General features: G+C 33.6%; 1 protein-coding gene and 3 pseudogenes across 2 annotated transcripts; 2 read left to right on the top strand and 2 right to left on the bottom strand.

The window, feature by feature from the left end:
* Positions 1-9,212: 9,212 nt before the first annotated feature.
* Positions 9,213-9,809, bottom strand: LOC114384120 (annotated as a pseudogene).
* A 3,132-nt stretch (positions 9,810-12,941) lies between these two features.
* Positions 12,942-16,357, top strand: LOC114384410 (annotated as a pseudogene). The gene is made up of 2 exons (XR_003660675.1): positions 12,942-15,932; positions 16,050-16,357. The product of XR_003660675.1 is annotated as a receptor-like protein 7 (transcript).
* Positions 16,358-19,244: 2,887 nt separating this feature from the next.
* LOC114384119 lies at positions 19,245-21,859 on the top strand (annotated as a pseudogene).
* Positions 21,860-24,796: 2,937 nt separating this feature from the next.
* On the bottom strand, positions 24,797-25,525 carry LOC114385479 (linoleate 9S-lipoxygenase-4-like). The gene is given in 2 exon segments (XM_028345585.1): positions 24,797-25,180; positions 25,182-25,525. Coding segments are annotated over 2 exon segments (516 nt in total). The 5' UTR covers positions 25,329-25,525; the 3' UTR covers positions 24,797-24,811.
* Between the last annotated feature and the right edge of the window lie 473 nt (positions 25,526-25,998).

Here is a 25,998-nt window from a genome sequence, read left to right as displayed (position 1 = left end):
ATTATCCAACACCAGTACCAGAAACACAAAATGCTTCAAATACTTAGGCATAAGACATATTGCTTCTATCTGTCCAAGAAGGAGGACCATGATCATAAAGGCAGATGGAAAAATCACTAGTGAATCAGAAGTGGAAGAAGAGCTTGAGGAGGAAGTCATGCAGGGTGATATGCTAATAGTGAGAACGTTATTGGGAAGTCAGATGCAGCCTTTGGATGACACCTAAAGAGAAAATATTTTCCACACCAGATGTATAATTAATGGTAAGCTTTGCTCTTTAATTGTTGATAGAGGAAGTTGTACCAATGTTGCAAGTTCTAGGTTAGTGTCCAAATTGAATTTGGATACTAAGCCCCATCCTAGGCGATACAGACTTCAGTGGCTTAGTGAAGGTGAAGAGGTAAAAGTGGCTCAGCAGATTGAGGTGTTTCACCTTGGAAGATACAATGATAGAGTGTTGTGTGATGTGATTCCAATGGAGGCAACTCATATACTGCTGGGAAGACTATGGCAATATGACACCAAAGCAGTGCATGATGGCTTCACCAACAAGATTTCTTTCCAGCACCATGACCAGAAAATTATTCTTAAACCTTTGTCCCCTAGAGAAATGTGTGATGACCAAATCAGAATGGGAAAAAAGAGAGAACAAGAGAAAGAAAAGAGTGAGGCACCAAAGAGGAATAGGAAAAAGAAGAGTGATACACATGAGATAAAATTTAATTGTTTAGCAAAGGCAAGTGAAGTGAGGATTGTGTTACATGCTCGTTAGCCACTCTATCTACTGCAAAGCAAAGACAGTAAAATTTCTATTGATAATTCTAATGAGTTAACTATTTATGTTTCTCCTAGTGTTGAACCCCTATTGCAGGAATTTAAAGATATCTTTCCCAAGGAGATTCCTCATGGACTGCCACCTTCAAGAGGCTTAGAACATCAAATTGACCTCCTTCGAGGAGCTTTATTGCCTAACAGGCCAACTTACAAAAGCAAATCCCAAGAGATTGATGTTCTTGATTTAGTTTTCAAGAAAGTGGTGTGTCTCCACGGACTACCAAGAAGCATCATTTTAGACCGAGACACCAAGTTCCTTAGTCACTTTGGAGAACACTATGAGGTAAGGTTGGAACGAAGCTTTTCTTTTCCACCACATGTCATCCTCAAACTAATGTCCAAACTGAGGTAGTAAACCAAACTTTGTCTTCTCTTCTTAGAGCTGTAATTAAAAAGAATATAAAGAGTTGGGAAGAATGTCTGTCTCATGTTGAATTTGCATACAATAGGGTTGTACATAGCACTACAAAACACTCTCCATTCGAAGTAGTGTATGGTTTTAACTCCTTCACTACTTTTGATTTGCTACCATTGCCTAACACTTCTGATTTTAAGCATAAGGATGCACTGGCTAAAGTTGAGTATGTGACAAGATTGCATGAGTAGGTGAAGGCTCAAATTGCAAAGAAGAATGAAAGATATGCCAAGCAAGCTAACAAGAATAGGAAGGAAGTGGTACTTGAACCAGGTGATTGGGTTTGGGTACACATGAGGAAAGAGAGGTTCCTTAAACAAAGGAAGTCCAAACTTCAACCTAGAAGAGACGGACCTTTCTATGTACTAGAGAGGATCAATGACAATACTTACAAGATCAATATTCCAGGTGAGTATGGAGTAATTTCTTCATTTAATGTTATTAACTTGACTCCATTTGTGGCAAGTGATGATTTTGAACATTTAAGGAAAAATGCTTTCCAAGAAGAAGGAAATGATGAGAATCCTAAAACTGCCCAAATACAAGGACATATGACCAGGAGTATGACCAAACAGTCAGGGGATACCTCCCAACAAATGGTAGCAGACATACTCAACAAGGCCTAAGTGGAGAAAGATGAAGGCTTAAAGACAGAGGCACTACCAAGAATATTAATTGTTGCTGAAGGCCCATGCCAAATATGGTCTTTTTTATTTATAATTTTTCTTGTTGCAATTTTGGCCAAAACAGTTTTGTAGGCCCATGTCTATTTCTATCTTTTCATTCAGATACACTATATGTATGGATTTCATTTTCAATAGAAGCACTTTAGGCATTTGATAAAAATTTTGTGAGAACTTCTCTCTGGGTTCCTCGCTGAACCAATTTCGGACTTATCAAGGTAATCCTTGTGGCGTCTATCCTGACTTATCTTCCCTCTCCGAAAGTGGTGTTATCCAAAACTTTGTAGCCTATATCAAGCGATCCGCTTCTAGTCAGGATCACATCATCTAGTATCACAACTTCGGCTCTTGATACAGGTTTTATCCTATCCAATTCTTTTTTCTTTGTAATTTGTCTCAGATTCGTATTTTTTTCTTGTTCTGTTATTTGTGTTCTTGTTTGTGTCCTTGTTTTTGTTCTTGTCCTTGTTCTTGTTCTTGTTTCTTTTAGATTTTGTTATTTGCAACGAGCCAACGATCTGAAGAAGATGGGTCACTCTTCTTTAGATTTGATCGAAGAAAGAAATGGAGGAAGCAATGGAACTATCACGTGAGAAGGACTCAAACGAGAGGATGGCGGGCATGGAGCACCTCCACCAACTTCTAGAAGCTACCAGAAAGAGCCTATCCTCTTCTGAAACATCCAGATGACCTTTAGCCTCTATTGAAGCTGAAAATGGCGACGAGGAATGCCGAGAAGCTAATAAATGTTAGAACCTTGTTTATGATTTTTTTTTCTTCGATTTTGATTTTTTTTTCTGCTCTATTTTTTCTGGTTGCTTTCTCTATTTTTGAAATGAGATTGGAGTTCTGACTTTGTGGTTTTTGAATTTTATTTTTTGGACTGTTTTTTCCAAGTTGTTGCATTGAGCTTGCAAATGGAGGTTTGGTTCCTCTTAGTGAAGCTCTGAAGGTTTGTTTCATAGTTCTATGATTCTTTTTGGTAAAAAAAATTATAATTCACTATTGTTGTGATTTTATTTTACTGAAAAATAAAATAAAATAAACAGTTGAAAAAACAATTTTAGATTGTGTTTTGTGCAATTTTTTTGTTTAAGTGTTGAGTTTGTAACAGACCTGAGTTTTTCTTAAATGATTTTTATGCTTCTAAAGGCATTTTGCATGAACTAGTTGTGTTGCCTCGCGCCAACAAAATGGGAGAATGAAGAGAAAACAGCAACACATTATTAATGTGGCAAGAGCACTCATATTTCAGTCACATTCTGAATCATTTTTGGCCCTGTGTTGTTAAGCATATTGTTCACATAATAAACTGTGTCCCATCTCCCATCAAATGGAACAAAACTCCTTTTGAACTTCTACACAAACAACCCCTGATCTTCTAAATCTAAAGGTCTTTGGTTGTTTAGCCTATGCATAAACTCACACGACCCATCCTCACAAATTTGATCCTCATTCACAATTTGGAACAATTATGGGATTTCAAAATGGGACTAAAGGTTTTTTTATTTTAGACTTAGGCACAAAGGAAATATTTTTTTCAAGAAATGTCATATTTCATGAAACGATTTTCTTTTTTTATCAAGACTACTTCCTCTCATGACAACCAATTGAACCAAATATTTATTTCTAGAAATATCATATTTCATGAAATGATTTTTCCTTTTATCAAGACTACTTCCTGTCATGACAACCAATTTCTTATTAGCCCAACACCTTTCCCTACCACGATTTGTCTCCCTAACCTTGGCTCATTGTCCACTCAACCCACTCCACATAACACATCTCAAATTGAACCAAAAATGAGCCATATTCTTCCTTTCCTTCCTAATACAATGTTGATCAACCAGACCTCAATATCCCACCTTCTCCATCTCCACCAAACAACTCAACACTATTGTCTCTTGTCCAACCTCAACCTCTTTATCAATCAACCAAACCACATAAACCACCCATTAACCTTGCTAACTATCATTGCAATTTCATTGCACAATCATCCCCAAGGTGCTTATATCCTTTACACAATGTTCTCATATATTCTCGCATCTCATCTTTCTGTCACCATTACCTTATGTCCTTGTCATATGAGGTTGAGCCTACTAGTTACCAGGATAGATGCAATAAAAGCTGAGATAGAAGCTTTTGTCATGAATAAAAACCGGGACATTCACCACAAAAAAAACATTTTTTTTGTGGCAGTCTTAATAAACTGCCAGAAATATTATAATTCTTTTTTACAAAAAAGCTAATGACCACCAACTTATATTACACATATCACTTAATAGTAATAAAGTAATAACTTTAACATTCACCAGTATAATTTTTTAATTCTATTTCAACAGGCTTTACAATATATTATTATTTTTTAAAAAAATTGCAACTCAATATGTAGACCTATCTACGGAAAAACACCAACGCCCAAAATCCAGCTCTCATTTAGGGTTCGAAGTTCATCATGGTGCCAAAACATGGTGGATTCCCGAACTCTAGCTCTCATTTTTTGTTTAGGGTTCTTCTCAGTGTTCTTTTCTATTCTCAATGTGATTTACAAACTCTAATATAGTTTTGTGCCCAAAACGCTCATATTTTCTTTCTTGAAGATCTGGAATCATTGATGCAACATTTATTCTTGCGATCTGGAAGTGTTCAATAGTGTAGACCTATCTACGGAAAAACACCAGCGCCCAAAATCCAGCTCTCATTTAGGGTTTGAAGTTCATCATAGTGCCAAAACATGGTGGATTCCCAAACTCCAGCTCTCATTTTTGGTTTAGGATTTTTCTTAGTGTCCTTTTCTATTCTCAATGTGATTTACAAACTCTAACATAGTTTTCTACCCAAAACGCTCATATTCTCTTTCTTGAAGATCTGGAATCGTTGATGCAATATTTTTTTCTTGCGGATCTGGAAGTGTTCTCCCAACTCTCTCTCTCTTGCAGATCTGGTAGTGTTCCGGAAACTATATTTTGTTTCATCGTGTTCTATTGCATAGTCTCTTATCTCTGTTTTGTTAAGATATGTTTTCTTGCTAGTATCAATAAATAGAGTTTTCTTCCTTTCTTATTCTACATTATGATATTTGGGGTCCTAATCATATGCCTTTTATAATTGAACATTATCGTTTTTACACTATTTATCTTAATTAGTCATTCACATGCTGCTGATATTTTCTCTCATAAATGATTATTGTCAAATGATGTTGTGGTCTTTGTATGGTTATGTGAGAAATTGTACAACAGCAGAAGGAAATTTATGAGGATTATGGAATTTGAATTTTATACTATACTTATCAATTAGATTAGATACGGTGTAAATAGATAACACACATGCTAACATTTACACAAATAAAATACACATTTTTATTGTAGGAATAATAGAGCAAGAGACTTAGAATTCATTTTTTATTCTTTTTTTAAATACACATTGTTTTATATAATTAAATATGTCGATTTCCTGACTATTCTATTTTGAAAAACTTGTATGTTCTAACTTTTAAATACTAATCATATAAATTGCTTTAATTGTGACATACCTGAAATGCTTGAGTGAATAAATAAATAAACCTCATTCAACTTTTCCATGCTTACAGAATATGAAATACCTAAAATATTTGTGAGTGAATTGCTTTAATTCTTGGTATTTTTATTCTAGTTTTTCTCATTGGGAATCAGTGCCTCACTATAGGTAGTGATTTGAGGAGTACAAAATCTAAATGATGAGATATTGATGAGAATTCACATATTTGATTTTATAACATGAAACATACCTTTTTTTTAATCTTTTAATGTATATGAAATAATAATAAAACCCTCCACCACTTAGTTTTATAAAACATGTGACCCTCCTCCTCCCCCTCTCCAAATTCCCTTATTTTATTTAATGTCATTTAATTTTTTTTTAATGTAAAAACTCGTGCTATGTTGTGTTTTTCTTCCTATTCACTATGTATTTTATGCTTTCATCAAGTCTTGGTGACTCATGCCCTTATTTTATTTTATTTTCTCATATTCACAAATAAGGGAGTAACTGACTTCCTAGGATTTGTCAACTTATCCAGGAATTTGATTATCTTTTGGTAGGCATCCAGTTCGTTTAATGGAGAGTATTTTTTTGTGACTCTAGTATAATGTAACTATAGGGATAAGAGTAGTAATATATATAAAGATAATTTCTTTATTTTGAAATTTAAATGATCTTCTCTTATCGATATGGTAATGATGTAATTATGCTGATTTGAGACACTTTGATGATTAGTAATTATGACCAACATCACTATTAGTTGATATTTTGGACAATATGTCAAGAGTCTATGTTGTGATTTGTGGTTTTGATATCTAATTATTGGATCGGAAGATATATTTGTATAGATTTGTTTAGATGTATGATATGTTTTTTTACATGTTATTCAATATGGGGTTTGACCTATTTTTAGAGGAAATTTTGTTGAATTTTTTGTAACCTCTTTTGGATGATGTTTTAGTTGTGATTTTTAGTGAGGATTCTTAGGTTAGCTAGACTAAGGAAATTATAGTGTGTGCGCCGATCATGGTTCAAGGGTGGGTCATGACATAATAGGATATTAAGGAGTTGCAATATCAATGACACATTTCCTTAGTATCTTGTAAACCTATTACCTTTGCAAATTTTGTAAGTGCTAATTCTCTCTTTTTTCAATGATATACTATGTTGTTGCTGATTTGTCAAATTTTCTTGTATAAATTTTATGTTATTTTAAGATCATATATATATGGCCCTTGCAATTGAAAAAGTCTAAAACAAGCAATGAATTAAATGAAAAGATGTAGCTCTATAAAAATAGTGGAACAAATATGTGGGTTTCATGAAAAACACATCAACCAAATACTTTTGTTTCTAATTTTCTACATGTTATGATGTGTCATATAATCAGATTGATCAACACTGCTCTGTCCGTTTTATATTGTTAGTAATTAGTAAACATGATTGAGCTCAAGAGAGATGAAATAATTAGAGAAAAATTACAGAACTTAAAAATAAAATTGTATTAAAATGAGAAAGATCATTTTACAAGGATACAATCGAGCTTATAAAGCTAATCAGGGTAACCAACTTCCTAACTAATGTATTAAAATTAACCATGAATACAAGCATGTCGATAATAAATAGAGTAAATAAGAATTCACTTCCTTGATTTTCTGTTTTAGTCACTCTACTTTCTAAAGTACATTTCTGAATGTCATAAATTTTTACACCCAACATCTCTTACTTTGATTCTAACTAGTCCACCTAGGCACTGGTTTGTCCAAGCTTTAAGAGCCTGCACTTCTGAATTCCTAATTACACTCGTGTTATCTCATGTCTTTTGCATATGGAATCTTTTTTTTTCTAATCTATTTTAGGGAATATAGTTTCATAACCTTACTCGTGTTCTTCCACTTCTCTAAATTTGTCCCTAATTAAATAAAAAAAATCATCACTTAATCCCTAAAAGCAGTAAAAAATTAAATAAAAATAAAATATCAACCATTAAAGCAGTTCACTCACAAATATTTAAGTATGTCATATTTTCTAGTTGTCGAAAAGGTGAAAAATAGAAACCATACCTTACCACAAGTCATTTGGTTTAAGTATCTTGGGCCACGGTTCCACTCAACAAATGTCTAACTTCCCAATTACAACTCAATATCTTTTTTGTTTTTATTTCTTCTAGCAAACTAACTGATATCCACCAACTACCTACTCTTCGCCGTCTAGAATAGATACTTAAGGTCTTATTACATTGTGTTGTATCTAACTTGCAGAAGACTTGGCCGTAACACCCACCAACAGTTACTTGGGACATCTCCAGTGCAAGTTTCTTATATAGTTTTTTTAATAATTTTTTGTGGTCCTCACAACACTCTTTGTGGTCCCGTCCCTACAATGTCTTACCACTCATAAGAAACTTATACAAAATCTTACTCCAATACAAGAAACTGTAAGAAATCCAAACATTTAAATTATTTATTATAAGAATAATTAATTTCTTTTTTCAGTTTTTATGTCTATTGTGGTGTGTGACTCAAAATCACAAATGACACAAGTGAGAAGACTTTAAAGTAGTGCTGTCATAACTATTTTCAGTTAATATAATTGAATTGGTTTTGGCACCAAAGCATAGCTAGAGTGTACATATATATTCTTGATCATGTAATGCAGTGGTGGGTTTTGAGAGTGGCTGAAAAACAGAGAAGCTGAAAAATCAAAAATGCCGAAAAATAGAGAGTTCAATAGAGAAAGAGAGCTAGGTGATTGAGAGAGATTTTGTCAAAAGAGAAACGAAGAGAGATCAAAGCTAGCTACAGCTTGTATTGAACTTGTAATTTCATGATCAATGTGATGATGAGGAGTTGCACTTTCCCGTGGATGTAGGCACATTGTCGAACCACGTAAATCTTTGGGTTCTTGCTCTGCTGTATTTGTTTGTTGTGTTTTCTATTTTTTTTTCTTTTTGATCTTGTGCAGGTTTAAGAGTTGCAGAACTTTTACAAAGAACCAACATCTACAAATAATAAATATGAATAAATGAAGAAAATATTAAATATAAATTAAAAATAAAAAAATTACATAACATTGAAAGGAAATGTGTAACAATAAAAAACATTTTTACATAATAATAGATAAATAAATACAATGACATTAAAAAGCATAATGATGAAAAATAAAAAAATATTACATAAAATTAATTGTTATTTTCATTTCCGAAACATTCCCAAATATGCTCAACTAAATTTGCATGAAGTTGACGGTGTTGTTGTTTGTCATGAAGTTGTGCTCTCCTTTGGATGTATGTTGATCTGATAGTAGGGTGAACACCTAAAGATACTTCGAATGTTGAAGTGCTATTACCTACACTATCATAATCAATATTATTTTGATACATGTCATGTTTGTCCTCAACAATCATGTTATACAATAATGTATTCTTCATTTTACCAGCATCCCAAAAATGTGTCAGACCATGTATAATTGTGAATCAAGATTGGAGCACTCCAAACGCTCATTCTACATCATTTCTTGCCGATTCTTGTCGTTGTGCAAATAATTTTCGTTTTTCTCCTTGTGGCATTGAGATTGTCTTCACAAATGTGGCAAAGTTTGGATAAATAACATTCGCTAAATAGTATCCCATATTATATTGGGTTCTATTCACTATGAATTGCACTGCAAGCGCACGTTCTAACAAAACTTTATCAAATACGTTAGATCCATTTAACATGGTAATATCATTATTTGAATCGACGGTTCCAAAAAAATGCATATCAAATCCATAAGTCTTGTGATGTCACGGCTTCAAGAATGATTGTTGAGTTGCGATAATCACCTCAACAAAATTGATCTTTCCAAGCAACTAGACAATTTTTCCATTCCCAATGCATACAATCAATGGAACCTAACATATTTGGAAATCCACGTGCTACTCCCATTTGTAGTAGTTTTTTGGTGTCTTCGTTATTTGGTCTCCTCAAGTATTTATTCCCAAATATGATTCACATGCCTGATACAAATCGCTCCAAGCATTCCACTGTAGTTGTTTCACCAATTCGAACGTATTCATCCATATTGTCAATAGGTGGTCCATAAGCCAATATACGAATAGCAGTTGTGCACTTCTGCAATGGAGATAAGCCTTTTGAACGTAGTGCATCGACCCTCATTTGAAAGTATTCATCATGGTTGTTGAGCGTGTCTACAATTCGGAGAAATAAATGTCTTCACATACGAAACCTTCTTCGGAACTGAATGTCTGTGTACACATGATTTTCTAAAAAATAGTCATTGAACAATCGATCATGACCTTCTTCACGATTACGATGCACCACTCTTCTTAATTTGGCTACATCCGGTGGTGTTGCCATGCAGTTGTCATTGACTCTCAAGTATCAACCTAATGATTTTTTCATTGGTGTTGTCTTCCAATTCCCCATCTATCATTTAATCTAAAACATAATCTAAATCGATGTTTGGATCCATTATATGGTAACCAAAGTGTTAGAAATAAGAGAGAAATATTGTGTATGTTGTATGAGAATATGTTAGATGATGAAACATTGGACATTTATATAACTTTATTTACAACGGCTAGTTTTCAATGGCTACTTTCATAATAACTAGTTTTGCAACGGCCAATCTTATAACGCAAAACAACTAGTTTTACAATATAAAATTCTGAATTTATGACACAACAAATACTTATTACACTGCTAAAATTAAATATCAAACACAACATTAGCATAAAAATTAAAAATTTAATATTCTAATTTTTTTCGTATATGGCCACACTACTTTTTGTGGTCTTTACCTTGCTGTTTGAACATGTTGATGTATCCTTCATAGAGATTTTATACTCCATATATCGTGTGACTTCAAGATCTTGTTTGGTGTTATGACATTGGGGGAAAGGGAATTTGTAAAGATCTTGTGATGTGTTCTTTTATATTCTAATCAAACAAGAAATACAATAATTTTATTTTCTGAATTTATTATAACTTGTTTTAAAAGAATATTTTTTTTAAGATATTAGTTTAGATTATAAAACACCACTTGATAAAACATAACATTTTTTAGTTGAGTTGTTAAAGTAAATTCCTTTATACAAATTAAATAATATTATTTCATAAATCATAAGTTAATTTACTAACAAAATATTTTAATATTTGTTTTAAAATTTTAATTTTTTAAAATATAAGTATTCAAAATAAAACAAATATTAAAAATATTAAATATCATTATGTTAGTTTTTTATTTTATTGACAAAAAAATCAAATTCAATAACATTATTAAGAAATTATATAAAATTTAAATATATAAAATATATTAAATAAAAAAATATTAAAAATATATAATGTACTAAATGAAATCATATAAAGAATTTATACATCATATTAAATAAAACTAATAACAAGTAAATTTAAAAATATATAATTAATAACTAACTAAATAAAATTATTTATGATTTCTTTTTAGAAAATTGAAAACAAAACAATAATCATAAAACAGTAAAATAAAAAAAAAATATGACTTTAAAGTAAAAAAAAAAAAACTTAAAATTTTAGGATCGTAAGTTAAAAAAAAAAAACTAATACGACGAAATAAAATAAAAAAAATTAAACTAAAATCATAAAATTTATAACTTCAATTAAGAGAAAAGTAATTAATAAATTGTAACCGATGTTATATGATTTTTTTTATTGTAAGGTAGTAACACATGTCATAACTTAATCTTTATAATAATTTAAAATTGACCCCAAATTTTTATGCCTTTTAGTAAATTAAAAGTCCCAATTAATTGTTTCAAGTTTCAACAGTTCAACAACCCTGATTCTGTCGTAGCATTAGATCTGTAGCTCTGCGTTCTCATGATTAAAAATTCCTTCAACAAAACCAATTGACCAACCTGGTTTCCGAACGAAGTGTACAATAGACCCCAGCATTAAATACGTCCTCACATACGTATCCTACAGCAATTTATGGCTTCAAAAGATACACAATTTTGTACAAACATTAATTGAGTGTTCTATATATATTATAGTATATATAAATCTGGTCAATCCCAGTCCAATGATACAAGATTGAGAAATCTAAAATTTTTTATTTGTGAAAAAGGAACTATATGAGTAGGAAAAAAGAGGAAGATAGAAAAAAAAACTAATAAATATAACAGATGATAGTAATAAAAAAGCGAAAAATGAGATGAAAGAAAAGTAAGAATAAGGGTGCTCAAATTAACTGGTTTCATATTTCCAGATTCTATATTCAGTTTAGCATCCAAAAAAATGTATAGCTTCAAGAATAGAATATCTGTTGTGCCAATATTTACTCTATTACAAAAGTGGACATTTGTTTTTGTTTTGTTTTTGCTTTACCGCTTGAAGGGAAGAGTTGGATTCATACTCTATATCCATGAAAACATGCATATATATTTGGTTCTCAACTTCTCAATTCTTTTTGATGTCAAATTGCCTATCTACCATATATAATTTTCACCAAGCCAAATCAAACGTACGTAGAATCCATGGATAAAATTGTTTTCCACTAAAATTTATGACTTAAAATGATAACTCCAACTTAAGTAAAATTATTTGTATTTTTTCTTTCGATATGAAATATCTTTAAAATAGAAAGAAAAATAGCATAAAATCAATTTTAAAAACTACTTTTTTAATCTTCAAAATCAATATTTTCATAACTGATTTTAAATATAACTGGATATATAACTAGTTATATAAATATATAACCAGGTTTTTTAAAAATGATAACCGGCTACGCCAACTATAACTGGTTATGATTATGGTTGTAGTAACCACTTGTATATATGTGGTTATGGTTAAGTAAGTCAAGCGTATGATAGTAATTGTTTTGTCCTTGAATGCTGATAGCCTGATATAAATAGCTTCCTGTTCATATGCTGAAACACTCACGTGCATACTTGTTATATTTATTGCATACAAAAACAAAACGCGTATCTGAACATATATATAAAATCAAAGTTGGAGCTCAGGTTTCTTGTGGAAGCAATCGAGTGTGAAGGGAAAGAAATTCGGAGATGTAGGGTTGCTGTGACTCTTACGTAAGAGGAAGAGGAAGCGTACGTTATATTAGATTCCTATGATGGTGATGCCACCTCCACAAATACAGAAAGAGGGAATGAGATTAGAATAAAAAAAATATTAGAAAGAAATTATTGTTTCTTAAATGGTCTAAAACACGATCCTTTTAATTAAATTAACTTTTAAAAAAAGTCTTTAACTGATTAATTTTATAACTAGGCACTGTCGCACTGACACAAGTCTTATGCAGATCACGTGGCTATGTCCAACAAATTCTGAAACATTATTGGGTTTTTTAATTAATTTATTTCTCGCTTAACTTTGTTTTTATCCTCTGTAGTTTCAATGAAAATTGTGTTTTATCAATTATAATTCAAACAGTGGCCCCGATTACAAGCCGCAAAAACTTAATTGTGCAAGTCAATATACACATTACTTCACTTGTGTTTCTCACGCAGTTTTGGCTATAAAATGACGTTCATGCATGGCTTAGATTCCATAATCATTACACTTTTTGGGTTAGTATCTAAACAAGGGTTGTGAACTGTGAATCTGTTGAGCAAAACAATTCATAAAAGTATGGGGTGGTTTCTGTTTCTTGTCCTGAGTTTCTTGCTTTCTCATTTTCCTTCACAAACGTCTTCATTGATGCCATTTTGCAACCATGATGACGCCTCCGCCTTGCTTAGCTTCAAGAGCTCATTTACTCTCAATAGCTCTTCTGACTCTTCTCTTGGGTGTGAGTCTCCTTATCCAAAGACAGAATCATGGGAAAATGGTACGAATTGCTGCTTGTGGGAAGGGGTGAGTTGTGACGCCAAGTCAGGTCACGTAATTGGCATAGACCTTAGCAGCAGTTGCCTTCAAGGTGAATTTCATCCCAACACCACTCTCTTCAAACTCATTCATCTCAAAAAACTCAACCTTGCCTTCAATGATTTTTCCAATTCTCCAATGCCTAACGGCTTTGGTGATCATGTGGCTCTTACTCATCTAAATCTATCTCACTCTGCATTTAGTGGTGTTATTCCTTCTAAAATCTCTCTGCTCTCAAAATTAGTCTCTCTTGATCTCTCATTTCTTGGAATGAGAATTGAAGCAGCAACCCTGGAAAATGTCATTGTAAATGCAACTGATATAAGGGAGCTCACTCTTGATTTCCTAAACATGTCTACCATTGAACCGAGCTCTCTATCTTTGTTAGTGAATTTCTCATCCTCTTTGGTCTCTCTTAGTCTTGGAGATACAGGATTGCAAGGGAAGTTAGCAAATAACATACTCTGTTTACCCAATCTTCAAAAGCTTGATCTGTCTGTCAATTTGGATCTCGAAGGTGAACTTCCAGAGTTCAATCGGAGCACTCCTCTTAGATACTTGGATCTCTCTTACACTGGCTTTTCAGGAAAACTTCCCAATACCATTAACCATTTGGAGTCTCTTAACTTTTTGGGTTTAGAATCATGTGACTTCGAAGGACCTATTCCTGTGTTTTTATTTAACCTCACGCAGCTAAAATTCTTGGACCTTGGTGGGAACAATTTCAGCGGTGAGATTCCGTCATCCCTTTCAAACCTTCGACATCTAACTTTCATTAATCTTTTTTATAATAGTTTCACAGGACACATTGTGCAATATTTTGGGAATATCACACAAGTATATCATCTGAACCTTGGTTGGAACAATTTCAGCGGTGAGATTCCATCATCACTTTCAAATCTTCAACATCTCACTTTCATTAATCTTTCTGATAATAGTTTCACTGGAACCATTGCAAAATGTTTTGGGAACATCACACAAGTAAATCATCTGGACCTCTCTGGGAATAACTTTAGGGACGAGATCATACCATCATTTATTTTCAACCTTCAGCATCTTACTTACTTAGATCTTTCAGATAATAATTTTGGTGGTGAGATTCCCGATTTGTTTGACAAGCTTAGCAAATTAGAAACTTTAGATCTATCAAGGAATCAAATTCATGGTAGGATTCCAAAATGATTTAATAGAACAGGGAAAGAGACTTTGTCTTTTTTGGACCTTTCTCATAACCTTCTAACATCGATTGAGTGTCTCTCACTCTCATGGGCGACCATACAATCCATTGACCTCAGCTTCAACATGTTGCAAGGAGATATTCCAGTTCCCCCATCTGGCATTCAATACTTTTCTGTCTCAAATAACAAATTGACTGGTCACATTTCTTCAACTATTTGCAATGCAAGCTCCCTTCAGATGCTTGACTTGTCTCACAATAACTTGACAGGTAAGCTTCCTAAATGCCTTGGAACCTTTCCTTACCTTTCAGTTTTGGATCTTCGAAGAAACAACCTTAGTGGAATGATACCCAAAACATATCTTGAGATAGAAGCATTGGAGACTATGAATTTTAATGGCAATCAATTGGAGGGACCATTACCTCGGTCTGTTGTCAAGTGCAAACAGCTAAGAGTTTTGGACCTTGGAGAAAATAACATACACGATAAATTTCCAACTTTTCTGGAGTCACTTCAGCAGCTGCAAGTCCTTGTTTTACGTGCTAATAGGTTCAACGGTACCATCAATTGTATGAAATTGACAAAAGATTTTCCCATGTTGCGGGTTTTTGACATCTCCAACAATAATTTCAGTGGCAATTTACCAACAGCTTGCTTAGAAGACTTCAAGGGAATGATGGTGAATGTTGATAATAGTATGCAATATATGACGGGAGAAAACTATTCTTCCCGTTACTATGATTCTGTGGTAGTCACCATGAAAGGAAACATTTATGAGCTGCAGAGAATCCTAACTACTTTCACAACTATTGATTTGTCAAATAACAGATTTGGAGGAGTGATTCCCGCAATCATTGGAGACTTAAAGTCACTCAAAGGGCTTAACCTTTCCCACAACAGAATCACAGGTGTTATTCCAAAAAACTTTGGTGGTTTGGACAATCTAGAATGGTTAGACCTCTCTTCAAACATGCTCATGGGTGAGATTCCAAAAACATTGACCAATCTTCACTTCCTCTCGGTCTTAAATCTTTCACAAAACCAGCTGGTGGGGATGATACCAACAGGTAAACAGTTTGATACTTTCCAGAATGATTCCTATGAAGGCAATCAAGGGCTATGTGGGTTGCCTTTGTCAAAATCTTGTCACAATGATGAAAAACTGCCAACAGAATCAGCAACATTTCAGCATGATGAAGAATTCAGGTTTGGTTGGAAACCCGTAGCTATAGGATATGCATGTGGAGTGGTATTTGGAATATTATTGGGTTATATTGTCTTCTTCTATCGGAAACCAGAATGGTCAATCAGTTTTGTTGAATGCATTCTTAATCAAAGAGTGAGAAAGAAGAGCAACAGATCTAATGCAAATACAAGACGATACAATCAACGTCGTTAAAGGAACAGAGAATCGGTCCACAGTCGGAATATATAGCAGGTAAGTGAAATTTTCATGTGCTTTGAATTTTACAAGTCAGGTGTTACTTAATGAAAAATTGTATCGTAATTTTTAATCTGATAATCCCTAACCTGATATTTATGGAACAACATACAGGTGTCTAGTTGATGTCACACATAGTGAACGCCATTTCGGTTGAGGTCATTCTTTTACTCCATTCTATTTTCGTCCCTTTGGTGTTGCACGTGATGTTGAACATGTTGAAAATTTTGCTGTGACAAGTTTACTCTTTCAATTCGTGTGTTGTAATAAGCGTATAAGTTGTGTATTTTTTTACTTGATCTTGTATCATTTGTGTGTTGAATAGAAGGAATTTATCTCCTTAGATCTTTATTATTGTACCAGTTAAATTGCATGCAAGAACTTGTAGACTTGGAATTTCCTTCAGTATCTCTGACTCTAAACTTGTGATGAAAGTCTTAAAAGAAAACATGACTGACTCCTTTTACCCAATTTTGTTACAAAATGCTGAAGCCCTTAATTTTTTATCATGACTCACAAAGTATTAGTTCCGTACAGTAAGTACGGCGTACGTAGGATCGTGAACTACAATAGCCCCATACAATAAGAACACATGCAATTAGAAGGTTGCTAACTAGAACAGTTGATTAGAGAGAAATTTTTGTTTTTCAGAAATAATAGGTTGGAAAACTTATTTCTTTCTCATAATATTTTAAAAAATAATATTTTTGAAAAGGATATTTTTTGGGAATATTTTTTAAACAAATTCTCCGAAAACTTTTGTATAGAAGAAGGTAAGAATTTTACTTTCCTTGGATTTTTTTTTGTTTATTACCATAAAAATATTATATTATTTTTCATTAAATTATATAATATGATAAATTATTAAAATAATCGATAAAAATATATGTAATTTTTTTATTTATAAAAAAATATATCTAAAGATTTTCAATGATATTCTCTTAACAAATTTTATTCACCTAATTCACAAAATTAATCATTCCTTACTAAATGCCCCAAATATATTTATGTGCTTGCAAGACAGCAAATTAATTTGGTTGAGTCCTAAATGAAATAAATAGTGAACTAATTATGACAAAAATCATACACTATTGATAAAGCATTGTGGTCATGTGACATGAACTTGTAGTTTCCTGCACATATATATACATTATCATATATGACAATGATAAGTAAACTTTTCATTTTTGAATTGTATCTCGATCGTCAAGTTGTGGACATTGCTTTGGTGAACTAATAGTATTTTAAATGATACATTTTGACCATGCAGATAAATCGGATATAGTAGGTTGTGCCAGTATTATTTCAATTTAGAAATTTTATTAATAAATTTTAATTAATTAGTGTGAGAATGACCTTTTGACCCTTAACAAAAACAAAACAATTTTTTATGGAAAGGATGTTTGTCCGTGAGAGATTAATCTCCTCTGATGCTGCATCTCCGTACACCTCTCCTCTACGGCAAAAGTTGTCCATATTCATGCTTCCACTGTCGATCCTCTTGGGCCCCTTCCCCTCCACCGCTGATGAACTCAACTAAGTCGAACCCCAAGGCCTATGTCGAACTCAATGTTCATGGTTATGCAGAAAAATTGTTTATTTGTTTCTTTTCACATCCAAAACACTTTTTGTTTCCGTCGCCGACCACTTTTTGACGTCACCATAAGGCACATAATGCTTCTAAGGTATTTAAATAGTGCATAAAATAAAAGGGTACTTGTGTAAAATACATTGATGTAAAATTAATATAATTCAATTACTTAAATTATTTTAAACTTGTTAAAACTCGTAACCAATTTCCAGCGTTTGCATATCTACTTTTTATCTATACATTTTTTAGGAGGTGGAAAAATCACTTTTATCCTCTTTTGGTTGACACGTTTTGAAATTTTGAGTTTTTTTTTTCAGCTTCTTCTATTCATCTTTCTTTTATTCAACTTAAAATTCAAAATTTTCTATCAAAATGTTATCTTTTCAGAACCCTCTAATCTCTTATTTCGAATGTGCAAAAATCTTTGACTTGACTGAATGTTGTTACGATTGAAATCTGTGAAAGAAATACCTATTTTTTCTATCTTCCATCTATTTTTTCTAACGCTCGTGGTTATATTGTTTTAAAAACAAATACATGTTTCGGTTTCATCTATTTTTGGATGATGAATTTGGGGATCCAGGTGTTTTTGTTTCACTTAGTGTTTGCAGTCATTTAAGGTATATTTGCTTTGAATTTCATGAAAATAACTTTGCATATCTAAAGATATGTTTGTAGTTAATGGAATAATACTTATGCTCATTGTTGTTTTATTTGTTGGTTTATGTATCTAGAATATTCTTGAGTAACTCATCAATGCTTAATATTTAGTTCTAATTTCATTGGTAATCTCGAAGATTGCCAATACATAGCACTTAGTCATGATATCAACCTAAGCTAAAAACATTACATGTATCCTGTGGGACTTATGTTAGTTTTATGTGGAAGTATCAAAATGTGATTCGCCACCCATAGAAGTTTAAAGAAGCTTGTAGGCCTTGGATCTTCTTTATTAATGGAGTCTTTTGCTTCTTGAAGTTAAATGACAAATAGAGAAGGAGAAGATGTGAGAGGAGGCGCCATCTACTAGGGAATAAATCATGAAATGAGAAGTTTCACCACCAAGAGAGTGCATTGGATAAGAAGCTTAGAAATGACGCGCCTTAAATGTGATCTAAACTTTGAAGTGTAATTTTCAAATGATCAAAGTTAAAAAAAATATACACACATGACATTTATTTATAACATAAGTGTCACACAAAATTGGAGGAAAATTTGAAAATTTCTGTTCAAATTTCACTTGAATTCGTGGAGCTAAATTTTGGAGCCAAAATTTCACTAATTATGATTAGTGAATTTTAGCTATGGTTCAACCCACTAATCCAAGATAAGTCAAAGATTCTCCACTAAGTGTGCTTAGGTGCCATGATGCATGTAAAACATAAAGAACATGTACAAAGTGTGACTATGATGTGACAATGTGGTGTATCAAACAAATGCTCACATTTCCCTCTAAAATTTAATTGTATTGGACTTCAGTCAATTTAATTAAATTTATTTTCCAACACACACATTAAATATTCACTTAATGCACATGAAATTACAAAAGTACCCCTAATACCAAAACTAGTCTAGGTGTCCTAAAATACAAGGGCTAAAAAATCCTACATTTCGATCTAGGGTATCCTACCTGCATTATGGAGCCCTAAATACAATGTCAAAAAAGAATGAAATCTTAATTTAATATGTACAAAGATAAGTGGATCTAACCTTGACCCATGAACTCAGATATCTACCCGGGGGATTTTGAGAACCCTATGGCCATCAACAACAACTCTAGCCCAATCCTCTTAGAACCTCTTGTTCATGGCTCTGGTTACTGAATCCCTTCATAGAGAAGATTGCGTCATGATATCACATGACATAGCTCCATGTGGAGCTTGTAGGCTTTGAACATTCTCCATCAATAAAGTCCTTTGTTTCTTGAAGTTTAATAACAGCGGAATGGAGAAGGAGAAGAGGTGAAAGGAGACGTCATCCATTAGGGAATAAGCTATGGAAAAAGAAACTTCAATACCAAGAGAGTGTGTTGAATAAAAAGCTTAGAGAGTAAGTTTCAATGTATGAAAAGAATGAGAGAAAGAGAGAGAGAGGTGAAAGGAACACTAAATTTTATACTTCAAAAGAGGTCTAAACTTTGAGATAGAAAGAGAGAGAATGAGATTTTGTGTCAATATCTTTTCCCGCAAAACTCAATTTTAGTGGTTGTGCAAAATAAAAAAAAAACAATTTCTTTTCACATCCAAAACACTGATACCCATGAAGCCATCTTCTAGCTTTGCCTTTGAGTCTCCATATTCTCTTTCCCTTTCTTGCGGCAGCTATGGATACATACGGGACTAAAGTTTTTGATTTGTTTTGTTTCCGCCGGCAACTACTTTCCAACGTCACCATAAGGCACCTAATACATCTAATGTATTTAAATGGTCAATAAAACAAAAGGGAACTTGAGTAAAATTAATTGATGTAAAACTAATATAATTCAATAAATTAAATTGTTTTAAACTGATTAAAACTGTTTTTGGTTACCGATTTCCAACTTTGCATATTATACTAGCTAATAAATTTGATGCTGAATAAAACATGATCTAAAATGGACCATCAAATTTAATGATCCACGGTGGTCTGCTCCCAAGTTGGACTCATATGTACTTTTCTCAAAATATCTAATATGAAATTCTACTTTATAAATGAAAACATTTTAATGATATATATAGTAATAACATAAGTCGGAATTAGCATTTTATTTTTATGAAATGCTTTTAGGATATACTTCTTTATATTTTTTCGGTGTCATTGCTTTTAATGTTTTAGCAAAATATTAAACTAAATCTTTTTAGTTTTTAAATTAGTCTCGCTAGATCTCTCAGTCTTGCTCTTTTCAACACATGAACTGATATTTGAAGCAGCAACCCTGGAAAATCTCATTGTAAATGTAACTGATTTAAGGGAGCTCACTCTTGATTTCCTAGATATATGTCTTCCATTGGACCGAGCTCTTTGTCTTTGTTAATTAATTTCTCATTCTCTTTGGTCACTCTTAGTCTTCGAGATACAATATTGCAAGGGAAGTTACCAAATAACATACTCTGTTTAACCGATCTTCAAAAGCTTCATTTTTTTGGACAATTCTCATAACCTTCTTACACCAGTTGAGTACCCCTCACTCTCGTGGGAGATCATTGACCTAAGCTTCAACATGTTGGAAGGAGACGTTCCAGTTCCCTCATCTAACACTTGATTCTTTTCTGTCTCAAATAACAAATTGTCTTGAGATGACATTTCTTCAGCTATTTGCAATGCAAGCTCCCTTGAGATACTCAACTTGTCTCACAATAAATTGAAAGGAAAGCTTCCACCATGCCTTGGAACCTTTTCTTTCCTTTCAGTTTTGGATCTGCAAAGGAAAATAATATCCAAAATACATTTCCTAGTTAGCTTGAGTCATTTCAATAGCTGCAAGTAGTCCTTGTTTTACGTTCTAATACGTTCAATGGTACCATAAATTGTCTGAAATCCAGGAAAACATTTCCGAAGTTGTGGGTTTTTGACATCAACAATAATTTCAGTGGCAACTTTCCAATAGCATGCATTAGTGACTTTAAGGGAATGATGCTGAATATCAATCATGGTTTGCAATACATGAATAGTACAAGATATTCTTCCGTGTACTATGTTTCTACGGTGGTCACCATAAAAGGTAACAAAATTGAGCTGGATAGGATCTTAACTACTATCTCAATTATTGATTTCTCAACTAATAGGTTTGAAGGAGTCATTCCAGAATCACTGAAAAGTTAAAGTTACTCAAAGGGCTTAACCTTTCCCACAACAGAATCACTGGATTTATTCCGGAAACCTTAGTTGGTTTGGAAAATCTTGAGTGGTTAGATCTCTCCTCAAACATGCTTAGATCTTTCACAAAAAGGTAAACAGTTCAACATATTTCAAAATGATTCCAACAGGTAAACAATTCAAAGGGCTTAAACTTTCTCTCGGTCTTAGATCTTTCACAAAACCAGCTGGTGGGGATGATACCAACAGGTAAACAGTTCAACACATTTCAAAATGATTCCAATGAGGGCAATCTAGGGCTATGTGGATGCCTTTGTCAAAATCATGCCACAAGGACGAAAAACAGTTGAGAGTTTCAGCTACCTTACAACACAATGAAGAATTCAGGTTTGATTGGAAACCTGTAGCAATAGGATATGCATGTGGAGGGGCATTTGGACTAGTGTTGGTGTATATAAAACAAATAAATGAATATTTGAAAAAGGCTACCAGAACCCAATCTGTGTTTTTATTGTATACTAAACTGAGGAATACATAGATAGTGTGCTGGTTTTATACATGACTAGTGATGCTAAAATTAGGGAAACAAACTCCTAGACTTTGGCTAAATTTAAAATGACAATGATTCTCCTAATATGTTGCAATCAGCAACTTATTTTAATTGCATATATCAAGGGATACTAACAAAATTAAAGATTGGTCATAAACACATCAACTGCTTAATTTTCTCTTCTGTGTCATGCATTATTTGTCACACCCCTCCTTTAATGCATGCTCCTTTTTCATGATTCCAAGTTGTCCTCTGAACTTCTCAAACAAGGGTTTCTCCAGAGCCTTTGTAAAAATATCAGCCAGTTGTTCCTTTGTATGAATCTTCTTCAAGTCAATCTCCTTATTCAACACCTTTTCTCTAACAAAATGGTAATGCACTTCTATATGTTTGGTGCGCCTATGAAAAACTGGATTTGATGATAATTTAATGGCATTTTCATTATCACAAAAAAGCTCCATTGTGTAGTCTACTTTGTGTAACATATCTCCAACTAAGCTCTTTATCCAAATGCTTTCTTGTGCTGCAAGAGTGGCTGCCATGTATTCTGCTTCCGTGCTTGAAAGAGCTACAGTACCTTGTTTTTTGCTACACCATGTAATTGTTGTTCAACCAAACAATAAACAATGGCCTGAGGTTAATCTCCTATCATTTGCGTCACCAACCCAATCTGCATCCGTGAAGCCAATCAACTTCAATTCTTTGTTTCACTACTAAAAAAAAGGTTTTCTACATCGCTCCATTAACATCGGTTATTGCAAAAACTGATGTTAACGAAAGCGCGGTGGCATTTTTGTAATTAAATGGAGTTACTTAACATCGGTTTTAGCAAAACCGATGTTAACTACTTCATGTTAACATCGGTTATTCAAAAAATCGATGTTAACATGATGTTAAGATGAATATGGTAACATCGGTTTTGGCAAAACCGATGTTAACTTCATAGACTTAACATCGGTTTTGAGAAAGTCGATGTTAAGGAGTTGATCTTAATATCGGTTTTTTAAAAAACTGATGTAACCTATTTGATGTTAACATCGATTTTTTGAAAACCGATGTTAACTATATTAAGTTAACATCGGTTATCCTTAAAAAACCGATGTTGTTATGTTTATAAGTTAAAACATTGACATTTCACAACCCACACGCTCGAAAACCTTGCACTCAGTCTTCTCTTTCTCCTCATGCCTGAAATCACTCTTCTCTTTCTCCTCCCGCCTGAAATCTGTCGGAAACTGCTCCCTCGACACCCACATTGTTTTCAATATTCTCGGAAACCCCTCGCTCGAACCCACATAACCCCTTACACTGCTCTTGGAACTGTGGCTCGAAGAAAACCCTACATACACTCCTCTACTAGGTACTAGGTTGCTGAAACAGTCGTGGGTGCTCAAAGCTTTCTCCGCGAGGTACGTAGGTCAACTTCGTGTATGCTAAGTTTGAGTGGGTGTTCATGTTTTATTGATGATAATAATAATAATACATCTTCAGTTGCAGTATTGCTGATTGAGGTACAAGGAAAGCTTCAAGTTTCGTGCCATTTTGTTAGATCTCATTGCCTTTGTTACTGTTTGGGTTCGAGGTAAGCTTGGTCTCTTTTTCATTTGTAGTATAATTTACTCTTTTTCATTGCCATTGTCACTGCCATTGTCTCTGTTTCAGTGGGTGTTCACTCTTTTTCATTGTCATTGCCATTGTCACTGTGTGTAAAAATAATATAGTTTACTAATTTGTCCTGTACTTTTTTGTTCAATGTTGTAAATAGTGGTTAGGTATGATGTGATTGATTGGGTTAGTGAAAATTGATTGGGCAGGGTTTGAGCAGAAAGTTGGTCCATATATTGTTTGCGTTGCTTTTTCTAGTTTCTTGGGCAATTTTCAGGTATCCCATTTCTTCAATTTTTGAATCTTTGATACTAGTTTATGTGTGTGTACTGCAATGCATTGATTGCTAGTGTTGCTGCAATGTTTGAATGTTTTGATGTAATTGCTAGGATAGCAATAACTCCTGTAAGGCTACCTACTTTGCTGCTTTTTTTCCTATGGTCAATTGCTTGAGTCTTTTGGTCAATTGTGTATATTAGAGTTGTAGTCAATTGATGAATACTAAAGAAATGCAGAGAAAATGCTTGACTCTTTCTCATCATGCTGACTAACTAGTTTGTAGGTTCAATATCCTTTAGAAGTCCAACTATCTGTTGCATGCAGAGATACGTATTTTAAGTGCAAACATTTACATTCAAATAGAATTCAATTCTTAAAAAAAATAGAAGCATGTTCGCGTGAAGTGTAGCTTTTAGAAAGACGACTAAAATGTCGTGTGACACACTGCAGCTCTCTCTCTGTCTTTCTGTCTCCCTCTGGCATCTTTTGTCCTCACCACTATTTGACACACTGCTGCCCTCTATATGGTGTAAACTCGATAACTGATACACAGAGACACACACACACACACACACACACAAATGAATGCATTGGGTAAAAAGTTAGGGTAGCACCTGTTGTAAAAAAGATGGTAGATTCTTGCCTTAGAGGGTTGAGCATGTGTGCGGATAATCTTATAAGCCTAAATATGGAGAGTAGATCAGATGGAGGATAGCCTAGTCACTAGAGGCAGAGGGAGAGTAAGAAAAACTATAAGCAAAAGAATTAAAAAAGATTTACAGATACAATGGAACATTATGGCATTGTCTGATTCATGTAGTGAACTCCACCTAGTGGGAAAAAGGTTGGTTGTTGTTGTTTTATCAGTCACTGAATATAGTTGGTTTTACTAATTAGGGTCCTTCAATTATCCCAAAATAAGATATATGGCAATACAAGTACATTCAGCCACTCCAAATACATAACTTAAACATACACAACTGATGAAGGAATCAAATTCCTTCTATTTCACATTAATTTAAAGCCAGGGACAGTACTTCAGCAACCATAGAGCCCTTAGATAGAGATACTTTTGGGAATTCCTCTGAAAGTCAATCCCTCCTCACTAAAAGGATAGAGCAAAGTGTAAGGCATTTTAGCCGGCCCATAGCGGTTTCTCAATGTCTCATCATTGTTCTTCTCTATAAGCTTATTTTCAATCTCTTCAAGATTGTTTCCAAACCTCTTAAAGGCCTCTAATGGCCCGGCATCAGAAGTCCAGTAGTCACCATCATCTCTCTGCCCAAGGTAGAACTCATCAGATGTGTGCCTTGATAAAATTTCTATAACTGTAAGGTCAATGATGGTCTCTTTCTTGCTTGTAATAGTCTTCAAAAACTCCTTCTCAGGGTTCTTAGCCAACGCATCTTATTCAGGAGACCCTTTTCTCAGGCATGAATCTCCTGCTAATAGTTGGCCTATTCAGGATTAAACCTCGATATGGATACTGTCCAAAGTTAACAGCAGCATGAAGAGCTGAAGCAATCCATATGAGGGTAGCGGAAGCTTCAACCAACTCTTCACGAGTTTGCATCTTTTGCCACCATGGCTTATCCTTCAAATCCCCATGACCCACCTCTACAAGTTCTTTCCACCAAGCTTGGAGCTCGGGGTCTTTTTGAAGTTCCTCATCTGACTTGTAGTAGAATGAGACATATTCTTCCACCCTAGACTTGATAGCATCCCATATCTCTAGCCCATTAGAAGCATAAGGATAGTCCTCGATCAAAAGTCAAACTCCATGGGGAGCATATGGATCCTTAACAACAACTCCTCTGAATTAAAAGCACCCAAATAACATTGATTAGCACAAGAGTTATATGAAGCCTGAAGCCTTTTTTCTTCTTATGTCATTGATGACTTTTTATATCATGCATTCATGTGTTCCCCCATTGTATGCACTTTGTGATTTCTTTTCTTTTTTTAATTTACTGTCAAACACAAAACTAGAGCTGAATTGGAATAAGAAACTGTTTCCAACACAAAAGACTACAGCTGAATCCAAAAAAATAGAAACAATCATGGCTAGAAATAAAAAAAATTAAAATAGAATTAGATTGATGGAAAATTTGGGATTGTTATTCGTTCGTTGGCGAGACTGAGAATGAGGTGACAGAGTTAATTTCTGGCTTATCAGACCAGCCTGGGCTTTGAAATAGGCTAGGTCAGGCCTTAAGAATTGGTCCATAACAAGCCTTGGTCCA

The sequence above is a fragment of the Glycine soja genome, chromosome 14 (genome assembly GCF_004193775.1).
Source record: "Glycine soja cultivar W05 chromosome 14, ASM419377v2, whole genome shotgun sequence".
NCBI lineage: Eukaryota > Viridiplantae > Streptophyta > Magnoliopsida > Fabales > Fabaceae > Glycine > Glycine soja.
The sequence above is the reverse complement of the archived record's forward strand: the minus strand, read 5'-3'. Positions and strand labels throughout refer to the sequence as shown.